Genomic DNA, 22,262 nt, shown 5'->3' with positions numbered 1-22,262 from the left:
AAACGTTTCAATTCATCAGCTTGAGGTACATGTTAATGCTGCGTGTGGATCTGTTTTTCCAGGAAAAGGGCCGAGGCTGAAGGCAGGAAAGCCAGTTTCCCCTGCAGCAAAGCCATGTCGTCCCACAATCCCACTGACCCTGTGGAGCTACGCAGAATCAACTTCCAGACTCCAGGTAAACTAGAGACATCTCTATACACATACTGACACTGGTTGGAGATAGATATGTGACATATTAGTTGTTTTTATAAGATTAACTGTGGTGTTGTTTCCCTTTTCAGCCTACCGTGTATCAGTGTACCGCGGTTATCGCCGTTTGTCAAGTTAGTTGGTCTTAGTCCGCTATAGATCATAGATCTTCTTTCTGCTGTCATTGTTTTCCATATTACCGTATTCATTTGATCTCTTTCTTTATTTCAATCTATCTCTACTTTCTTTCTTAATTTCTTTTCCTACTTTCTCTCCCATGTTCAGGCTAACTAACCTTCCATCCCATATAGGATGAAGCTGCTTGAATTGACAACATTTCATAAAAAATGCCTCTGGAATATTTCTTTGTGAAACCCTAAAAAAATCTTCATGCTAAATGTTTAACCGCCTTTCACAGTCTTTTTTTGTCTTCACCAGCAGTGTGCATTCACTCTGAGGACATGTTATTGTGCCTCAGTAACTTTCAGAGCACGCACATTGTTCTCTCTGTCCGCCCGGAGAGAAAATGGTCACTTAACACAAAAAAACACCTCCATTTGCTTCCTCCGCTGACTGTGGACAGAACACTAAACAACACCACCTCTGAGAATCCTTGCTCTTAACATTTTCCTCCTCAAACTTTTTTTGTACATGTATCTAAAAGGCCTCTTTTTCTTTTTTTTCTGCACGGCAGGCATGGCAAGTCACCCGCCTGTCCCCATCTCTGAGCTGGCAGATCACACTGAGCGCCTCAAGGCAAACGACAATCTCAAGTTCTCCCAAGAGTACGAGGTAGGAATGCTGATTATCTGTCCCTGAATATCTTTCAACTTGGTGAATTCATCTGGTTTTGATGCAATCAAACACATATTTATTGTTGACTCTGCATATTTTATAAGCTCAGTTTGCCAGCGCTGTAGATTGAGCCTCATGTAGTGTCCAAAGTTAAGATGCACTTTGATTCATCCTCATTGAACGATACCAAATAACACACATTTTCCTTTCCTTGTCGTTATCTTTACAAATATAAGGGGGAAATTGAAATTGCAGGCTCAAAGAGAGTTTGCTTACAGCCAGATGGTTATCTAGTGCTTATTTCTACGCTCTGGTAGAGGAAGAGGGGCAATAGAGATATAAATAAAGAGTTTGCTTTGGAGAGAGAACACTCACCAAGAGATACATGAAGCCAGTGTTCTCTATTAAAAAAAAAAATCTGATTAGTTCTCTTCAACTTTTCGCACAGTTAATACAACAATGTGCCTGAACTTGGTGTGCTGAACTGCTGGACTAAATAACAAAAACACTTCAGTAGCATATTACCCAACATGCTGACTGTGTAGCAAATGGTACTGGCATTGCAATGAACCCCACAGAGAGCTGTTAAAAGGGTTAAAATGTTTTATTTTTGCAATAAAATCTAATAATTTTAGACCGACGGCCTCTAGGTGAAGGAGCAGGCATAAGGGTCAAATTGGCTAAGACAAGATAAAGATAAATTGCGGGTGACAGAGATATGTATATAAATCAAGATAAGGACACATTATGCAGGGGAGAAAAACAGAGCGAGGGTGTTTTAAGGAGAAAGGGATAAAGGAGGGTGGAAGAGACAGTGAGGGAGATCTGTATGTAATTGTGGTGTGAGTTGAACCACTCTATTGAGCCCCGCATTCTCTCTGTATGACTGTGTGCTTTGTTCGGTGCTGAACCCTCAACGAGGGAACGAGATAGATGGATGGAGGAAGCACTGAGGGAGAGAGAGAGGCCAGAAATGATTGCGGTGTAATAATCAGACACACATGATGTTGGGCAGTGCGCGGAAACCAGTCTCAAACACACACATACACGTATGCACTCAACGAGTACCACTCTGGTCCATTTTTTCCCTAACCAAACCATAATTATGTGTGGTAAAATATTCAAAATTGCTAAATTGCTCTGGCTCTCTCCTCTTCGTCCCTCTCCATTGACAGCCCAATAATGACCTCATGTCTGCCTCTTCCAGCTAACAGCGATGGTTACACTGTAATTACCCTCCAGGAACTTAATGTGTTGGTCTAACACAGCCATCCTTTCTCTCCCAGAGGAATGTATTGTGCTTTTATCATCTTTCTCTGGTAGAGAAAGCGGAAAGTCCCTACATCGCTGGTGTTTCTTGAAATGGGATATCATATTTGCCGACATTCCTGTTCAAGTTCAGTAATATATAGTTATATATATATAGTTAATGTTCAATTTGTACTTGGTTTCTAATGCTGTGTTTTTTTGCTGCATCAACATTGGAAAATGTGTGTGAGCTTAAAGTTGCTTCTGGCTTTTCTAGATGCCGTTATCTGAATTTCAAGGGAGATTTTAAGAAATAACAAAGTCTTTGCCAACATACACTTTTTAGGCAGTTATGCATTTAGCATAAGCATGATATTATAACAGTATTAAATTAAATATAACAGAGGTTAACGATGGTACTTTCCGTTATATAGTGTTGATGTTTCCTATTTGTTCTTTGACCTTGTCTTTTGTGTGTTGTAGTCCATCGACCCCGGTCAGCAGTTCACATGGGAGAACTCCAACTTGGAGGTCAACAAACCAAAGAACCGCTATGCTAACGTCATTGCCTATGATCACTCCAGAGTCATACTCTCCAGCATTGAGGGTAAGAAACAGGTCATTATTAGGAAGTGACAGCATGTTGGCCTTTTTAAACAGGCTTTTGGAGGTTTATGACATGGTTTCAGGATTAATATTGGGCCAAGGGTTTAGACTGGGAATGAAGTTGGGATAGGGTTGGAAACAGAGGCTATGGATTACATTTGTTCAATGAAAGCCATCACAATTATAGAAGCACATATGTGTGTGTGTGTGTGTGTGTGTGTGTGTGTGTGTGTGTGTGTGTGTGTGTGTGTGTGTGTGTGTGTGTGTGTGTGTGTGTGTGTGTGCGTGCGTGCGTGCGTGCGTGCGTGCGTGCGTGCGTGCGTGCGTGCGTGCGTGCGTGCGTGCGTGCGTGCGTGCGTGCGTGCGTGCGTGCGCGTGTGTGTGTGTGTGAAAGCTGCAATCCATGACGGATGCGATATTAATAGCCCAAAGATGCATTTCATTGCCATTTCTCATTTTCACATAAAGGGCTTTAACTTCATCAGCCATAAAAATATCATTTCAGGATAAATATTGCCACCACATCATATATTTGATGCGGTCTCTCACCATTTTAATGTTAATGGAGATAAATGAGCTCACATTTTATTAATTATGTATTCACTAATATATTTTCACGGTATGCCCATTCGTCTAAATTTGGTCTTTTGGAAAAGAAAAAAAACTCTCAGTCTTGCTCTCAGTGTGCGTTTTGATGCGCACTCACCCACCTCAGCTCGGAAAGACCTGAGGCAGAGAAACTGGCAGCTCGAAAGTGGAGAGAGGGAGGCAGTGGGAGGCCAAGCCCAAACAGATGAGCCTTATCTGGGCAGAGCATGTGTGAGCAGTCCTTCCACCCCCTCCTGTCCTGGAGCCCTGGCTGTCTGTCTTTCTTTCAGTTGAGAAAACACATATACTCTTGAGCATGTCACACACAACCCACACTCACGTATACACACACTTTTCCATAGATTTAAAACACATGCCCAGGATTTGCACAAGCACAGATATGCACTTTTGCTCCCAGTCTCCTCCACACATGCTGCATGAACACGAATTCTCTGCCAAGCCAGGGTAGCCACCAAGAGACTGGAAGGGTGTGTGTGTGTGTGTGTGTGTGTGTGTGTGTGTGTGTGTGTGTGTGTGTGTGTGTGTGTGTGTGTGTGTGTGTGTGTGTGTGTGTGTGTGTGTGTGTGTGTGTGTGTGTGTGTGTGTGTGTGTGTGTGTGTATGTGTGTGTTTTATCTGCACAGTGCTTCTGCTGTAGTCCCTTGCAATAAAGTTGTAGCACATCAAAGCAGTTAGCAAAGCTGTCTTTTATAGACTGAGGTTGATAAACATATGTTAGAAGCTCGTCTTACCGTCTGTCCTCATCCCATTTAGAATAAATTGTGTAAAAACCCCGTTCTCCTTTGTCATTTAAGTGTGTGTGTGTGTGTGTGTGTGTGTGTGTGTGTGTGTGTGTGTGTGTGTGTGTGTGTGTGTGTGTGTGTGTGTGTGTGTGTGTGTGTGTGTGTGTGTGTGTGTGTGTGTGTGTGTGTGTGTGTGTGTGTGTGTGTGTGTGTGTGTGTGTGTGTGTGTGTGTGTGTGTGTGTGTGTGTGCGAGGCATGTGTGTGCGAGACGTGGGTTTTTTTACTTTGGGACTGAATCGTGCTCTTACAATAGGCTGCAAGAGAAAAGATCAGCTGCAGGAGTTTCTTCCTGTCGGGATTCAACTGTTTGCTCATTGACTTCTATCTTTTTAAGTGTAAACTGCTATTAGACGATTCAAAAGGAGTTTTGTGTCCCACTCCAGCAGAATAGGGTCACGGCTGAATGTACGCGTACACGTCTGTGTGTATGCCTGTGTGTGTACATTGGTGTTTTGGTGTATGTGTGCATGTTTGAGCTGTGACTCAGTGATTTTTGGGATTATGGTATTAGGCCCCAGATGAGCAGGACTGATCCTAAATCAAACACACACAGATGGTCTCTCACATCACACACACACACAGACACACACACTTATACACAATCCCTTCCAGGACAAGCAGTGTCAGCTGAGTCTTACACAGAGACGGCCTTACAGTCATATTGCCATTCAAAGCGACACATCCAGAGTGTAGTCAGATTAGGCCCATGATCGTTTTAGCATGTATTATAAAACAAGATGGCTGAACAATCCAACACCAAAGGACGCTTGGCCCTGTGGAAACATTAATCTCCCCGCCATGACCTCAGATGGTCTGTACCTTTTATTACTGAGACATAAACCTGATTTCATTGCAGCATACTTTAAGTAATCCATATAGATTATTTCACCGTAAATCATAGTAAGAATCGGGTTCATCTGTAAAGGAAATTACACACACAGATACGATCTTCATGTAATCAGTGCAGAGACCTTCCACCCTGATGCCATTCATAATACATATGATGCAGTGGAAAGACATTTGATGCATATTTCAGCATCAGTGGCATCGGCCTCACACATCTGTTCCCCTGTTTATTCTCTTCAACCTTCATCACAATCCATTCAACTTCTCACCTTGCACACATCATTTGTTTCAACATTCTCCCTAACTTCAACTTTTTCTTCATTACGCAGGTGTCCCCGGCAGTGACTACATCAATGCTAACTATATTGATGGCTACCGCCGACAGAATGCCTATATTGCCACCCAGGGGTCCCTACCTGAGACTTTTGGGGATTTCTGGAGGTTGGTCTGGGAGCAGCACACAGCAAACATTATAATGATGACCAAGCTGGAGGAGAAATCACGGGTAAGAAATAGAGGGATGGAATAACATGGGAATATGGGACAGCAAGGACAGGGTAGCACAGCACTGCGCCACCACAATATTGATTTTCGAGAGAAGAAAAAGGGAAAGGTGGGATGTAATAAAAAAGAATCAGGCAGAATAGGGAGGAGCAGGAGAAGATAGGTCAGTCTGGAAATTGGGTAAATGTCAGGATGCAATATTAAGTAGGTTTTTCTCTTTGTCGAATGGTTTGGTAGGATTTGCACAGATAGCACAGAACACAAGACATTGTGGAATACATTGGGAAAAATTGAGAGACATAAGGAAGCATTTGTGTTGGGTATGGTGAGGTAATTTGGTATACAGTATATAAGGTATACATGTACTAGAGTTTCCTCGAGTCATCCTGTACTATTACCAGTTCAGGTTAGCTACACACTGGATAAAACAATTAGAATCTGTATATTAATGATGTCCGAAGAAAAATGTTTTAAGCAAAAACTGTGAAGCGAAACATTATTTGAACACTACATATTTTTTAAATAAATGCCAAAGACCTTAAAAGGAGTACTCCTACTGCATTTTTTAAATCCTGACAAACGTGGCACACCTTTTTATCCTCGGTCTGTGCCAGTGTACATCAGCAGGCAAGTTGCTTAGGTAGGCTACATGCTATGCTGTTCATGTAATCCATTATTTATTTGCAGCATTCTGCTTTTCAGATGATTGAGGAAGTGTCAGCAGTGACATGTAGTGTGAAGTGCAGCCGGACATCCCACAGTCAGCACAGTAAAGGGTGAAGAAGGTGAAGTGTAGAGTAAGATGTTTAGCGTGAGATAGGATTGATGGTCATTCAGAAAGAAAAGCGAAAAGTATGTTAAAATGAGGACTTGGGTACAGAAGGGTAAGATAATGTTTGTAAGAGAACAGGATGGGTTGTGGAAGAAGTAGAAGTCAGCTTGATTTAGTAGAATAGAGGTGAGAAGACACGGCCATAAAAGTTCAATTACAGTAAAGTAAGTAATAAAATAACTGTGAAATAAAGAACAGTTAGGTTAGAGTTGAGTAAGGCTAGAATATAGGATTGGATATGGTTGATTTGAGAGGAGTGAGGAGGAATGAGGCACGGCAGGACATTACACTTTTTTAAGATATGGAAGGAACAGGATAACCAAGGAAAGGAGTAAGACAAAACACAAGGACGTGTCATAAAGTACAGAAAATAACCTTATTAAATAAACCAAAAAGCAACCGATACGATGACCGACCTTAAAGTGCAGTGGTAAAGTAAGAAATGAAATCCGTCATGTAGGATAGCACAAGGTGGCATGTAGTTAATCAAAATACAGTACAGTACAATATAATGGATTAGAATGCTGAGCAAGACCTAGGGGGATTACAAGAAGAATTAAATAGGGGTAGGTAATGAATTAGAAAATCATTTAGCTCAAAGGAATTGTTCTGTTGTTAACAGAATATACACTTGAGTAAAAATGCAATGTAATGAGCATGTCATGTTAGAATAAAATTAAAAAGGATGGCTTGAGGTGTGAATCATGATTAAGCGCAAATCAATTATGTCCAGAGCCGTGTTCGGAAAATGATCCTTTCCTCTCATCTGTGCTTCGTTTCCTACTAACCTGTGTCTTGTGTTAAACTCTGTTTCCTTTTCAACCTTTCCCAACTGTCTCTGTTGTGTCTGTTTGACCCTCAGATGCCCTCTTATTTCTTCTCTAAGGCAAGACCTCTCTTTCTCTCCTTTGCTAATCCCTTTTGAAATGCAACCTCACCTCACATGGTTTTCTCCTTACCTTTTATCCCTTTTCAGTGCCCTTTTTTCTGATGTTTTCTACCCTTTTTCTCCTAATACCAATGTTTTGAGTAGGAATGCAGGATTGTTTTCAACTCACCTAAAGGCACTCATAGTTAACTTGGTCCGAGATGTAGTTTATTGTAACCCCCTCCAGGTCAAAAAACAGTGCACATTAGTGTCTTCAGTTTGCATGATCACATGCACAACTGTGTTTCTATGTTTCTGTCTGTTGGCTATGCAGGATAGGATTTAGCTATTGAAGAAAGACTGAGTACATAATGAAGGACTGCAAATCACCTCATTGTCAGCTGTTGGCTGCCACTGCCTCGTAAAAATGATTCATCTTTAGTTTGTGAATGACTGCTAAGCTTTACATTCTCCCAATTCAATAAGGTAGTTACAACATGATGCAACAGCAGAAGCAGCTAATTGAACTGTATTTAACTGTTTATTATAAGTCCCCTACTACTATATCTACGGTTTGAGCGAGGAGTGAGCTGCTTGTTGGAGAAAATGATTGAATCTAATTTAACACCTCTCAACATTACGCCATTATGTGTTCACGCATTACAGAACAACAGAGATGATCACAGATGGTCCCACAGTGGGAATCTTGCCAGTATCCTTCCTTTTAGCACCAATCAAACCACACAAGAGCACGGCAGTTTTCCTTTAAGCAAATATACCGATGAATAATAAAGTCTTCACAACAGGCATTTACTGCGATCCTGTCAGTGTTTGGCAGGGTTTGGCCCCCCTACGTGGACAACCGTTCCTGTCCCCATAGTGTCTCAAGGTCTGGTGGGAAAACAACTGTTGAAAAGCTGTAATTACAGGCTGAACGTTCGGGGCCAAAACGCATAATCCCAAGTCTGGAGCAGTGGAATGCTGAGCTGAGCTCCCTGCTGTCTTTGATGTGAGGACTGGAGGGATCAGCACATAACGTTTGGTTTGGCCTGATTCTGCCAAGGCCCTCCTCTGGGATATTTTCCTATCTTGTCTGTGGTCTCCGAGGCTGAGGCGAAGAACTACAAATATGGCTGATTTATTCAAGGGAATCCTAGGTGTCTTGGTGGTCATGGAATCTGGGATTTGTTGTGCAGGAAGTATTTTTGTAGGGATGTGTGAGGTTGTAATGTAGTTCGATGTACAGCATAAAATATGTGAGGGCTCAGCTTGAGGTGTCAGTGGATTTTTCCAGCTCTGTGTTGGCTATATGTGAGAGCCCACCAACATATGGCATTCTCATGGAGTACAGCTCTCTAGTATTTAAAGCACAACATATGCAGGACTCTCTCCCCTGCCTCTCTGTCTGTTACTCTTAGCCCCAGAAACTTACTAAAACCGCTTTCACACACTGGGTTGTCGCAAAACGCACATTTTTTCCAAACATTTGTTTGCAGAAACTCTAACAGATAAGCTTCAAAACTCCCTTCCTTTTTGCCTCTGTACACAAGCACATGAACCAAAGTCAGCTATATTTCTTTCTTGTTCTTTTACAAACATGTGTACAGGCATATACAAACTGCTCTTCATCTCTCACAGCTTCTTACCTCTTCCCCTTGTAGGTGAAGTGTGATCAGTACTGGCCAACACGGGGCACAGAGACCTACGGCCTCATCCAGGTCACTCTGCTGGACACAGTGGAGCTGGCCACCTACTCTGTCAGGACCTTCGCTCTCTACAAGGTAACATGACATGTGCAGTGGAGTGTAATGGGGTTGTGTGTGTATTGATCTGTTGAAATATTCATGCCTACTAGTTTGTGTGTTCGTGCTTTATGCTTTGGCCATGTCACAGTTTGTACATAACTATGCAGCTGCCTTTGTGACCCAGCATGGAGAACGACCACATTTTGTTTGAATGTTTCATACAATATTGATTTCCAATGAGATTAAAGTAATGCATCTCTCATGTCACCTACAATGGACCCCCTGTCAGCTTCAATAAACTAACTACTTTGTTCACATATACATGTTAGCCATGAGTTACTCTTGTACATTTGAAAGGATTATTCTTGGGATCTTTTAGATTATTCTTGTTGTCAACAAATAGCAGAAAAAACCAAAGCAAAGCCCAAAAGCCAAAAACCAACAATGAATTGATCCTTCTTACAAGTATTAGTCGTGTAGCTAAAGCCTGATACACTGCAGCTTATTCCTCTGTGCCGCAGACCTCCATTACTGCTCAAAAAGTATTAAAAGCCGCACTGTTGTTTTCTGTGTTATTATTATTCCCAAGAACATGGGCACTGTGGTTTTTAGTCAGTGCTCACACTCATTCGGCCACCAAAAGTGTATTAATCCATGACTATTAACCTCAAGAAATAAACTATTGTTTTGGCAATGTTTTCCAGCTCTTAAGGGAAATAACTTTGCCTTTTCCTCTTATTCGAGTCCTTTTTTTCATAATCAACATTCATAGTGCCTAAAGCTGAATACCACAGACAGGGCAGGGTAGGGGAGGTTGAAAAGTACTGAAAGACAGATGGAGACATTGTGGCTTTAGTTTTTTTTATCAGACACTATATATTTGTGAACAACAACATAAATATAGAGTTATTCCAGCTTTATCTTAAACGTTTTTGACAGAGCGGCTCCAATGAGAAGCGTGAGGTTCGTCACTTCCAGTTTACCGCCTGGCCAGACCACGGGGTACCTGAACATCCCACCCCCTTCCTGGCCTTCCTACGCAGGGTCAAGGCCTGCAACCCACCAGATGCGGGTCCCATGGTCGTCCACTGCAGGTGTGTGTGTGTGTGTGTTTTTTTATCAGTGCTTGTGTTTTTATAATGACTAACTTTTAAAATGTCATATCATTTACTGTACTAAAAGCATTCTTAAAATCCCCAAGAAAAGTGGTCCATTTGGTCCTTTATTGTGTGTGTGTGTGTGTGTGTGTGTGTGTGTGTGTGTGTGTGTGTGTGTGTGTGTGTGTGTGTGTGTGTGTGTGTGTGTGTGTGTGTGTGTGTGTGTGTGTGTGTGTGTGTGTGTGTGTGTGTGTGTGTGTGTGTGTGTGTGTGTGTGTGTGTGTGTGTGTGTGTGTGTGTGTGTGGCTTTCATGAAACACTTATGTGTTATTTTGGGTTTTACTTGGCAACGTCATTCTTTCGTATCGCCAGGAGTCTGTGAAATTCAAAAAGAGTCCAAGAACACTTGTAAACAATCATTCATAGGTCCTGAGCTGAAATCAGATTGACCTGCCATTATGAAAACCCCAAACCATCCTCAGTGGCTTAGACACCCACATTCCGCACTTAACAACCTCACTTTACAACAACAGCGGCCGCCATGCTTACCCTCTTTTCCATAAGTAGCTTTTAGTGTTCGCTATTTACAGTTTACGCTGGTGGTAGATCTGGGTTCATAAGTTTATATTCAAATGAGCTGCCATCTCAGCAGCAGGAGGCTCACAAGCCCAAGTCCTGCTTGCTCAACCAGGGACGGAAGTAGAGAAGATAGTGGGTAGCAGAGGGAGAGAATATGGAGCAGAAGCTCTTGGGAGGGAGAATTAGTGCTGTAAAGATGGTGGAAGGAGGAAAAGAGAGTGAAGAAAGGGGGATGGAGGAATGATTGAGAGGGAGTGTTGGCTCCTGGGAGTTAAAAGAGGAGATATGTGCAGCATGAGAGAGAAGGTGAGGTCAAATCCAGGACAGTGAATGGAAATGATGAATTAAAGAAAGGGAAAGGTGGAGAGAAAATGGAGTCTAAAAAAAAATGCGAGAGTGAAAACGTGGTGGGGCGGGTGTGAGAGTGTTGTAAGGGTACTTGGAGAGAAGATAAAGAGAGATGAGGCTCGGGGGTGGGGGGGAGGGGGTTGAAAAGGTTGGCAGGAGAGGAGCTCTTCCTAATCTTCCGTAGCAGTCAGATGGAGTATCTAACAGGATTATCAGTCAAATTTAATTATCCCGGAAAGACTCCATCATAATGTGCCTTAACATACGAACCATTCTCTGTGTCAAACAATGGACCAAATCTCATTTCACCTGAGCAACACACACAAGCCAGCGTGCACATACACACTGATATTAATTTAACCATATAAAGAGGTTTTTATTCGCTTGCAGGAAGTTGCTTGGTCAGGCTGTTTCAACATTTAGGGACTTGCACAGCATAAATGTGAAGTGTTTGGGTGGGCAGCTAAATGTATTATATTTCTGGATTGTATGTCGATAGGAGAGGATATCTTCCTAATGCCAGTCAGACGGTGATGCTGACTCATCGCTGATGTCAGTTTTTACATCCTGTGTTGGAAATATTGCTTGCTGGCATCTTTGTGATACTTAGTAGATTTAGGCACAGTATGTTATTGGTTTTGCAATATGCAACAGGACTAGATTTGGACCGATTTTGAAGGCATAGCACTAACAATTTATCTCCCATAGGTTGTTGAGAGTATGACATCACCATGTGTTCCCTGTTTTTCTCCCCCCCCCCCCACCCCCTCGTTTTGGCTCAGTGCTGGAGTGGGTCGTACAGGCTGCTTCATAGTAATCGACGGCATGGCCGAGAGGATCAAGCATGAGAAGACCCTCGACATTTACGGCCATGTCACGCTGATGCGCTCCCAGAGGAACTACATGGTCCAGACGGAGGATCAGTACATCTTCATTCATGACGCATTGCTGGAGGCCGTGACCTGCGGGAACACGGAGGTCCCGGCCAGGAACCTGTACTCCTACATCCAGAGGCTGACGCAGATCGAACCAGGAGAGAATGTCACCGGCATGGAGGTGGAGTTCAAGGTGAGCACTCATCAACATGTCTTTGAAAGTTGTCAAATTTGGTCCAACTGATTTACGATGGTTCATAAAACCGATAAAAAATTACGATGTGACACTCCACTGGTCTCTACAGAGAGAGTCAGCTTTTTCTTGCCCCTCAGTACATATAAGGCCAAACAAAGGGTAACGTTGCACAATAGCTCCACTGAATTTTGTTCTGTAGATATTCAGTCCTTTCTCACACTTAAGAATAAACCAGGGTCTACAGATGGGCTCTCTTCATGCTGTCAGACTGTGTTTGATATATAAAACATCAAAGGCATGAAGATGGGGTTTGAAGTGTGGTCTGGATACTGAAAAACAAGCTGTGGAGGTTGTTAATGGGATAGTTTTGTTTTGAAGCGGGGTTTTATGAGGTACTTATCCATAGTCAGTGTTTTACCTACAGTAGAAGGCTGTCGGCTAGCCACCAGTTTGGAAAAACTGACAGGAGTAGTGTAAACTGTGTTCGTTATTCTCCCGCCCAGGAGAGAAGCTTTAAAAGGAGACTAAATGGAGTTTCTGTGAAGGTTCAATTGGGTACTTTAATTAAAAAAGGCGCGGATATGTCACAAGCATGATATTGTTCAATCAGAAAAGCAGCTGTGTTCTGGGGCTCCGGAGTCAAAAGAGAGAGAGCAGCGAAACACACTTTCAGCTGTTAAATACCCCCAGGTGGCTCCTCCTCATCTGCTGGTTGGCGTTGTAGGGATATTCCTCCTCCGATCTTCCATGTTACTCATAACGAAGGATTCAGACATCGTACATTCAATATATGCTTAAACACACCTCTTCTCCTCATATTCTCTTTCATCCCTTTTCATTTATTGCAATTTTACGGCTGTAATTCATACTTTAAAAATACTGGAAATACTTCACGGCATTTTAGTTTCCGATGGAGTTCCGGATGTTGTCACATGTTGGCTCACGTCTGTAAACACTAACTTTATCCAAACAAACTGTACTTCCGTTTAATATTCAGCAATAATAATGTCTCTACATCTATGGTTGCAGTGTTAAAATCAGTAGGTTCCGGTGTACATCACTCCATGTCATTTCGCTACTAAATTCATCTCTATAAGAAATTGTAAATGTACCACATGCTAACTGCCAACCGGAGATGAAAGAGTTTCAGAATAAAGCTTAACAGCTGGTTGTGCACAAGAATTTCTGTTTTTTCAGTATAAAACAGCATTTAAACTGACGGCATGTTTAAACTACATTACCCCATTAAAACATTGATTTTAATTTCTAACAGTAGCTACACAGAAGCAAGCAATCTACTGCTGTGTGTGGATATGTTTTGGACACCTAAAACAAAGGCCCACCTAAAAGATAAATATCATTTTGAGTATATGTATGCTGTATTTAGAATATTTCTATCGCTTGATCTGGCCGTCAGACAGCCCTTCCTAACTGGGAACTGAAGCCATAATCTATGCTCTCTTCAAAGCCACCAGACTACATTGACGTTTGGTGATTTGGTTAAATCAGATTCACCCAAGTGTAGTAAAAGTACGTTTTTTGATAATGGAGTCTTTTCTTTTATTTACACCTGTGTGTTTCCTGTGTGACATGTTCACATGAGAAGGTGGTTCTCTCAGCTTGAGAGCAAGCTTCTCCATAGGGACATACAGTATTTATGAACCTGCCGTTCCTGACCTTGATAGTCACTGAGCGTCTTTCCCAGGGCTGTTAGCATTCCCCCTCTGAGAGTTTCATATACCCAGGATGGATAGTTGGATTTGAAGGGGATTATGGGATTGCACCGTTTGATTCTACGGTAAGAGAGTTCTACTGAGGATTTAAGAGAGCATAGTCGTTTTGGGCATGTGATGGCTACAGAAATACTTAATTATGTAGGGCAGGAAGTTGCAGTTTAAAATAAAATAACATACGGCTGCTTTCAAGCATTTAGGAAGCTGATAAGAATTTAAAGTGAGAGCACAGAACACATTCATCGATACACAAGCAAGAAGAGGGAGTGCAACAAAGGAGTGTTATTGAGTAGTGGTATTTTCACTTTATTCTAGCAATTTTCTGTACTGTGATATTTACCTCTATCTTACCCCCAGACGAGTTTTCAGCAGAACTGTCTGGTTTTGCTGGGTGAATAGAATATTTAACCATACAGACATATATTGAAAGCAGGTGGATTTTATTTTCCTGGAATGGCTTATGTCTGCTCTGACGCTCAGAGGGGAAAGTAAACACAAAGCCACTCTGAGCTATCTCCTTCATCCTTTGCTCTGGCTGTCCTGTTCTAATGGCAGCAGCCTCCTCCGAAAGACAATGAACTGTGGGCTCAACTGTTTGCTCAGCTTTATATTGTTCTCAAACATGAGCCAGGGGTGTCCCAGTCATTAGCATACATTTACATTTACAAGATAGAAACTGAACTTTCCAACCTCATCAACCAAACACCAAATGGATGGAATTTCTCACGGAGGAGCAGCATCGCATCCCTCAAATAAAAGCAAGTTAAAGTTAACAATTTGAAGCTTTTTGTTGGCAGCTTTTGGTAATCCAGCACCCTATTACTGTAGACACACTGTTTTTGTTTCCTTTCACTGAGAGTTTGCTATGGAGGTTAAAGAGGTTGCCAGCAGGGCATGATTTCATCCAAGTTGAACAGATGGTGAATATAATGGCCATGAGTAAAAGCAACAAAAATGTTTTGTCAGTGCCAGACTTTATTGATAAGATTCAAGTCAAATCGAAATAAAATCAAATGAAGAATGACTATTGTTGGCACTGGAACCTTCGGTACAGACTAACAAAATGAACCGGTGAACTTGTGTTGCTCTGGGATTTTCCAGCTTGGTCTGTCTGTAAGAAAATAGGTTTCTGCTGTTTCTCCCACAGCGCTCCGGTAGCCAGCGATGGTCGAGGCTCAGTTCATGAGACCCCATTGTTTCCCCCTGCGAGTCTGCGGTTTCCCTGCTGCCTATTCCCTGTTGTTCTGTCTTTCCTTTTAAGCCATGTCATCCAATGGTCGAGTGTGAGCGAGAGTGTAGAGTATGTGCTAACGTCTGTCTGTCTGCACGTATCCATACAAATGTGTGTGTTCCAGTTTTTCCCCCTTCGTGAGTGAAGGATCATCTGTGGTTCACATATGTGTGTTGAGACAGTGTGGGGCCTTGTGGTTTCCTGCCCCTCTTCCTCCTCTAGTTCATTTTATTATATTTTCTTCTCCCAATCCTTACCGCTTCTATGGTCCCCCTATATTGCCCCTCTTGTTTATTCAATGAAAGACGTCTGACTAAGTATCCTCAGGCCTGCCAAGTCAAGCTGATTTTCTAATCTCACTTGTCCAGTATGCCTGCGGCAAACACGGCTTGTGCTAAATACATCTGAATCCTCAAATGTGTTTGAACTTTCCTCCTTCCTTTAATTCATGCTTCCTCGTTTCCATTGTTCCCCATATTGCTTTTCTTGTTTTCTACCAATACTACACGACTTCTGAGGTCAATATCAAGGTACCTGTGAAAGTTTCTTCATATGTCAGTCAATTTTATATTGTAAAATATTGATTTTGTTTCAGCGTCTGGCCAGTGCCAAGGCCCACACATCTCGGTTTGTGAGTGCCAACCTGCCATGCAACAAGTTCAAGAACCGGCTGGTGAACATCATGCCCTACGAGACCACACGTGTGTGTCTGCAGCCAATCAGAGGAGTGGAGGGATCTGACTACATCAACGCCAGCTTCATCGACGGATACAGGTCAGAATAAACTGATTCGAACTATTGTTTCCAATGTTACTGTTGACTTTTATTTCAGGCATGGCATTAGTTTATTCAGTTACGGTTATCAGTGTTTTGTCAAATCTGCCCCACATTATGCATTGTTAAGTATTTAATTTACCTATTTGTGTTTTTAGGCAGCAGAAGGCCTACATAGCAACCCAAGGCCCGCTGGCTGAGACCACAGAGGACTACTGGAGGATGCTGTGGGAACACAACTCCACCATCGTTGTCATGCTAACCAAACTGAGAGAAATGGGACGGGTACGAATACTAATACAGACACACATTATTGTGTAATCAAGTATACAGGGAACAGTTGTTAGGGTGGATATAATAGGCAGCTATTTTTATACATACATCTGAAAATAATAAAAAATTATAGTCATGACTATTAAAAACAGCATATGGAACGTTAAAAATGCAAGCAACACAGTGATGGAGTGTGAAAGAGATAATTGTCTGAGTTATATCTCATGGACATCATATCTCATCTGGCACAAGACTATCTCCAAGTGAATAATGAATTTCAGTCAGGAAGACATTTTCATGACGAAGTATCCAGAAATTGTCCCTCAGACATGATGTACAGCTCTGAACGTTAGTCTCTGTGCTGTCTTCCTGCAGGAGAAATGTCACCAGTACTGGCCCGCAGAGCGCTCCGCCAGGTACCAATACTTTGTGGTGGATCCCATGGCTGAGTACAACATGCCCCAGTACATCCTCCGAGAGTTCAAAGTCACTGATGCCAGGGTAAGTCATTGGTTTGTCTGTGTTCATGTGGGTAAAATACATCATGTGTAATGCTTTTAGATTATTTCTGTGATTCAAAATAATCAAACACATTCTCTTCCTCCAGGACGGCCAATCGCGGACAGTTCGTCAGTTCCAGTTTACTGATTGGCCAGAGCAAGGAGTGCCAAAGTCAGGGGAGGGATTCATTGATTTCATTGGCCAGGTGCACAAAACTAAAGAACAGTTTGGTCAGGATGGGCCAATTACTGTGCACTGCAGGTAAAACCCATTCCTCGTATTAACCCCTTTAGTTTATACACAGATCAAGGAGTGACTAATTAAAGAAAAAACCTAATTTATTAAGGGGAGTAAAATAACAAATGCTGAGAAAAATGAAAATAACATGAATTATCTCACATAACTGACTTTTTATGCCTGAGAAAGCACTTTTAATACTATCATAAAAGCACCAAAGGAGGGATCATGTTTCAAAGATTGGTTTTCATGTTTTCAGTTGAGCTCAGAGATTGGTGGTAGCCTAAGATCTTACTAAGATACTTAGTGCTGTTTTTTTTACTTTAATCTATCACCCATACATACAGTATGTACATGTGATCACTGTAGTATGTATCTGAATGTCGTCACTGCTAACATAGCCATTGAGAGGAACATGGCACGTCGGTCTATTATGCATGACTACAGGTTTAACAGTTCCAAATATATCCAGCTCTAAATATGTTTCCGTCTGTCCGCCCACAGTGCTGGAGTAGGGAGGACCGGTGTTTTCATCACCCTCAGCATCGTGCTGGAGAGGATGAGGTACGAGGGGGTGGTGGACATTTTCCAGACCGTCAAGATGCTGCGCACCCAGAGACCTGCCACCGTTCAGACAGAGGTGAGCTCCCACGCTGTTATCCTTCTGTTTCCCTGCTACATCATGCTCATTTTCTCTTAACACTCTTTTTCTTCTGTCACTGACTTTACATTATTCTTCCTCCCTCCAGGACCAGTACCAGTTCTGCTACCGGGCCAGTCTGGAGTACCTGGGAAGCTTTGATCACTATGCAACATAAACCCGAGTGGTCATCTCTCACATGCCACATCCCACCCAGTGCACTTTTCTTAGGTCACATGCGGCCTGATTTAATGCACTAGGCTGCGATGTGTCTATGAAGATTTTTGCCACCACATGCAGAGTGAAGGGGGACCATCGGCTTATCTCGTACCCAGAAACAGCACCTCTTACTGAGCCATAGCGACCTGCTTGACAAGGGTGTTTCCTTGCACCCTCAGCCCAAACACACCCATTGGTCAGTCTGAAGAAGCAACTTCAACCACTGTTCCAATCAGAATACTTGATCAAATATTTTTTTCTATTTGTTTCAGTGCTTTTGTGAGCACCCAGATTGCTTTACATTGTTTGGGTGTGGAACTCTCACCTAGTCCACCACCAGTGTAGCATCACCAACCTAAATATAGGAACCGGCTACAGTATTTAGCTGTCACAGGAAATTTAGATTTTTCTATTTTGAGGACTGTCTAGAGGGAGTCTACAAATCCATGTTATGGAAGCCTTGTGGACTGAATGAACTGGGACTTTTGAGCACCAGAGAATTGTCAGCAGGAGACTGAAAACACAGAGCACACAGTATTAAAAAGACAAAGAACACACATCCCAAAAAGAGGCACCAAGAAGTGTTTTTTTCTGTTTTGTTTTGGAAACAGACTCTTGTTTCTTTTGAATGAAAAAGAAGATATTTCTACCATACAGTAATAAAAACCACCAGTTCAACCTTATGCTTCACGGTTAAAGATAAGGGAAACTTGAAAGCGTTTTAAAATGCATACCACAAAGTAAAAAGTTGATTTAGTTTTTTAGAAAAAAATATAGATATGTGACATGTAGATATGTATTGGGTTGTTTTTTTTACTTTATGGCACGTTTTTGTTTTGTTTTTACAGATTTCTGAATTTGTCCCCACTGACCATACGAAAGCAAAGTTGTATTTCTTTATCTGTGTAATCCAATGAGCTGTAGCTTTTTTTAAGTGATACAGTACTGTTTTAAAGTATACAATCAAAACTAGTGTGGAAAATGTTCACAATTCTATGGAAATACCACCATTGAGTGTCACTCTCCTGTATTCTCTACCCACTCTGTTTTTGACAACACACGCGTTTCGCATGCACACGGGACTCAACCTCATTTCTATCTGGCCTGTGGTGTCAGAGAAGAATTCCCAGGGGCCGACAGAGGTGCAACATTAACCCTGCTGATGCCAGGACGTCCCGAGAATAAACTCGCCAAGTTGTTCTGTGTGCACGTTCAGAGGAAGCCAGATAGAACTACAGAGAGTATGCACAGAAAGAATAGTATTAAAAAATATTTATGTGTCCAAATAAGCTTCACAAAGATTTCTCAAGCAGGGAGCACGAAAGGGATGTAGAATAATGGGGGTGGGGTCGAGGGGGGCGGGGGGGGGGGCTCAGGGAAGGAACAATTTTCTCACTGGAATGCTCACCTATGATTTTTCTCTCTGTCTGATTCAGTGTGCAATAAGTAGATGTATTATATATTTTTGTGTCAAGTCACTAACTGCAGTTATATGCCATTATGATGACGATGATATTGATGATGATGGTGCATCATTTTCGAGACACAAAGATGTTACGCTTGATATGATTCTCGCCACCGTTTAAATGTGTCCAAACAGAGGGTCCACCACTGACCTCTTAGGAAGTAGATCTTTTATTATGTCACAACTCCAGTAGATGATGTCATCCTTCTGTGTGTCACGGCAACCAACGAATGATCGAACTCATACTTCAAACAGCATCTAATAAGTATTTTGATTTTAGATTTATAGTGCCTTATATTACACGCCTATTTTGATAAAGTTACTTTAAAGGTTTTTTTTGTGTACTTTATGTATGTATGCTCGTATGTGACCTGAATGTCTGTGTATATTATTTTGTTATGTTACGGTGTGTCAAAGTGTGATCTGTTTTTGGCTGTGAAATGTTTTATGGGAGGCTCTGTGTGGGCTGGATAGTTGTACTCATCAATTTCAACCCAGCAACAATAATATCATATCTCTTTCAAATGTTAAAGAATATCTTACATGAGATTTAACTAAAGACACTAAAAATGTGGTTTCAAAATAGGTTATGAGCAGGATGATCATTTTGGAAAGAAAAAAGTTTGTATTTCAACAGCTTTCCGTCTTTTCTTTCCTGGGACACTTGCTGAAACGTTGTGTATGTTTTCCTTTCATCCGACTTCAGTTTGGCTGCTAAGAAATGTTGGCCATACTGGTGACTTTGGCACCGACTGTGAGCTGGCTCAGAGAACTCATACTTCCTCAGCTATTTAGAAATCTATAAAAAGCTGAAAGGCAGTGGCAATCTGTGTCAGTTTGGAGAAAAGGTTAAATAACAAGAGTTCACCGTATCCCACCTGAAGCCCTAAACGTACAATGAGTCCTCATTCTGATGTCTACAGTTATATATTTGTTTCCTTTAATGACAAAGGCTGAAAGAAGATCAGGTGCTACATCTCCAACAACACACAACCCACATCATCTTCTTTTTTTCTATGCTCTTCAACGCTTCACCATATAGGCTAAGAGATCGTTGACAGTTGTTCACCCTCTTAAAGTAACCCTGTTGTCGTTTTGTATGCATGGTACCACTTTTGAGATGCCCCTTTGGTCACACCTGTTATGGGAAGACTTGCACTTTCTCTCTTTGTACTATGCACTAATACTAGTATCCTATTATCTCTGAAAGCCCCTCCCCCCCTCCCAAAGGAGTTTTACTTGATCTCAGTAAAGATGGACCCTGTAATGCTCACATGGTTGTGTATATGTAAATAACACAAATCACAGAGAGTAATTGAATATTGCATAAATTAATTAATAAATAGATAAATGAATAAGGGGAAGAGTGATTAAGAATGTATCAGATATACAGAGTGATATATTAAAAGGATGCACCTGAAATCACAGTTTATGGCACAGCAGTATGTGTGATACATCACATTGTGGATTTGTTGTAACACAAAAGAGAAGTTTCACAAAGAAGTGTTCTATTTTATCCCCACCCCCAAATGTATCATGTAGATGGGTAAAACTGGAGTTTATAAATTGTATAAAAACGAAAATATGGTGTGGTACTTGGACCAATTACCTCTAATTGGTCTGTAAATGTAAACTTATTTTTTTGTTTTGTTTTCTGCTCCGAGTCAACAAGTGCTTTTTATTTTCTTACATTGGTTCTCGGAGCACGTGAAAACCGAAAAACAGTTCTGTTTGGATTTCTGTTCTCTGTCGACACAAGTTTCATTTGTTACAAATAAACTCAAGTGAAATAACTGCTACTGCTGTCGTTTTTAATAACAAAACGTCTAAAAATGTGTTAGAATAATGAAAATCCCAAAACAGAAGATTCTATAATTATGTTAAAAAATAAAATAAAAATGTAAAGCAGATTATTGGCCTCTACTTCAATGATTTATCGATAAAATTCGGGAAACGATTGTATTTGTTATGTTGTTTAAAAGGATAACAAAATATAATTGATCTTATGTATATTATAGTGTACATACATCAAAACTGACTAGCTTAGACTTTAAACTTGCTGGAGATCCATCAAAAATGAAAAACAAGCCTTTTTTGTATTGTGTGAAAGTATGTAACATAAAATGCCATACTGAAGTCACATTATAGAATATCAAAGAAATCATAAAAGGTCATAATGCAGAATGTCACAAAATATGTCATGACATACTGTAGTATTTATTTTGTCATGAAAATGTCATTAAAAGTCATGTCAATATGTCATTAAAAAAGGTGGCATAATGGAGAACCTTCCTTTGTGAAAACATCTGTACGTTGATTTGTTTATTTTATAAATATAGAAAGGAAAGGAATTTCTCTTCGGCGGCTTTGTGTGTTTTTACCTCCTGTAAAAGTGCAGTTTCAGTGGTTCAGTTAAGAACGAGAATGAGAATGTTACTAAAAATAGCTGCTCTATTTGTCTCTCATTTTATTCCAGCATCATCCAGTGTTTTTTCTGAAACTTTTTGTTGGCAGTGTAATGAGCGTTCCAGCCTCACAGGGCTTCTTGCATCACTAAAAACTTTTATTCTTGATAAATCCATATTGGAAAACAGATGGAGGCTCCAGTCTGCAGTGAGTGGAAAGTTGCTGCTGAAAGGGCCTTTCTCATTCATGTATGTCTTGTCATCGCAAAGGCTCAGCAAATGATCTTCCAACGCCTCATTCAGAGAGCTTCTTGCTTCTGGGCTTCGAGCAGAGCGTTTCAGATCAGTCGTCTACTCCCTGTTGAAGCTTCTGAAGCTCTGTTGCCATGAGCTGTGTCATTAGCTCAGTTCTCAACACTTCAACATTTCCTCCATTAGACTGTTTTCACTTTCAGAGCAATAAGCTTTGCAACTTTGTTTCAATCATGATCCAATGCTGCTCCATTCTGTATGAAGTACTCATCCTTTTTGTTGAAGCTGAGGGACAAACGTTGCTTTTGTGAAAGACACAGAGCAAATTCAGTTTTAGGGCCTTCAATTACAATGTAAATGAAAAACAAATCACTTTTACTAGAGAATGATAGCAGGCAAAGTAAAGCAGCCCT

At 41.3% G+C, this 22,262-nt stretch overlaps 1 protein-coding gene across 22 annotated transcripts in view; it reads left to right on the top strand.

Annotated features, from left to right (window-relative positions):
• The window catches only part of ptprdb (protein tyrosine phosphatase receptor type Db), a 104,284-nt gene extending 83,299 nt beyond the window's left edge, over positions 1-20,985 (top strand). For 9 of the 22 annotated variants that reach the window (XM_079672083.1, XM_079672087.1, XM_079672088.1 and 6 more), the window contains 15 exons: positions 63-175; positions 282-323; positions 884-981; positions 2,716-2,839; positions 5,405-5,580; positions 7,274-7,297; positions 8,941-9,060; positions 9,964-10,118; positions 11,831-12,116; positions 15,679-15,857; positions 16,016-16,142; positions 16,506-16,631; positions 16,738-16,892; positions 17,373-17,508; positions 17,618-20,985. In XM_079672083.1, coding sequence (XP_079528209.1) covers positions 63-175; positions 282-323; positions 884-981; positions 2,716-2,839; positions 5,405-5,580; positions 7,274-7,297; positions 8,941-9,060; positions 9,964-10,118; positions 11,831-12,116; positions 15,679-15,857; positions 16,016-16,142; positions 16,506-16,631; positions 16,738-16,892; positions 17,373-17,508; positions 17,618-17,686 — 1,930 coding nt within the window. In that variant the 3' untranslated portion in view covers positions 17,687-20,985. The remainder of the gene's footprint in view (positions 1-62; positions 176-281; positions 324-883; positions 982-2,715; positions 2,840-5,404; positions 5,581-7,273; positions 7,298-8,940; positions 9,061-9,963; positions 10,119-11,830; positions 12,117-15,678; positions 15,858-16,015; positions 16,143-16,505; positions 16,632-16,737; positions 16,893-17,372; positions 17,509-17,617) is intronic. The other 13 variants (XM_079672082.1, XM_079672081.1, XM_079672076.1 and 10 more) reach the window with 3 other exon arrangements.
• The last annotated feature ends 1,277 nt before the right edge of the window (positions 20,986-22,262 follow it).

The sequence above is a fragment of the Notothenia rossii genome (genome assembly GCF_949606895.1).
Source record: "Notothenia rossii genome assembly, chromosome: 1".
Lineage (NCBI taxonomy): Eukaryota > Metazoa > Chordata > Actinopteri > Perciformes > Nototheniidae > Notothenia > Notothenia rossii.
This window is presented reverse-complemented; position numbering and strand designations above follow the sequence as displayed.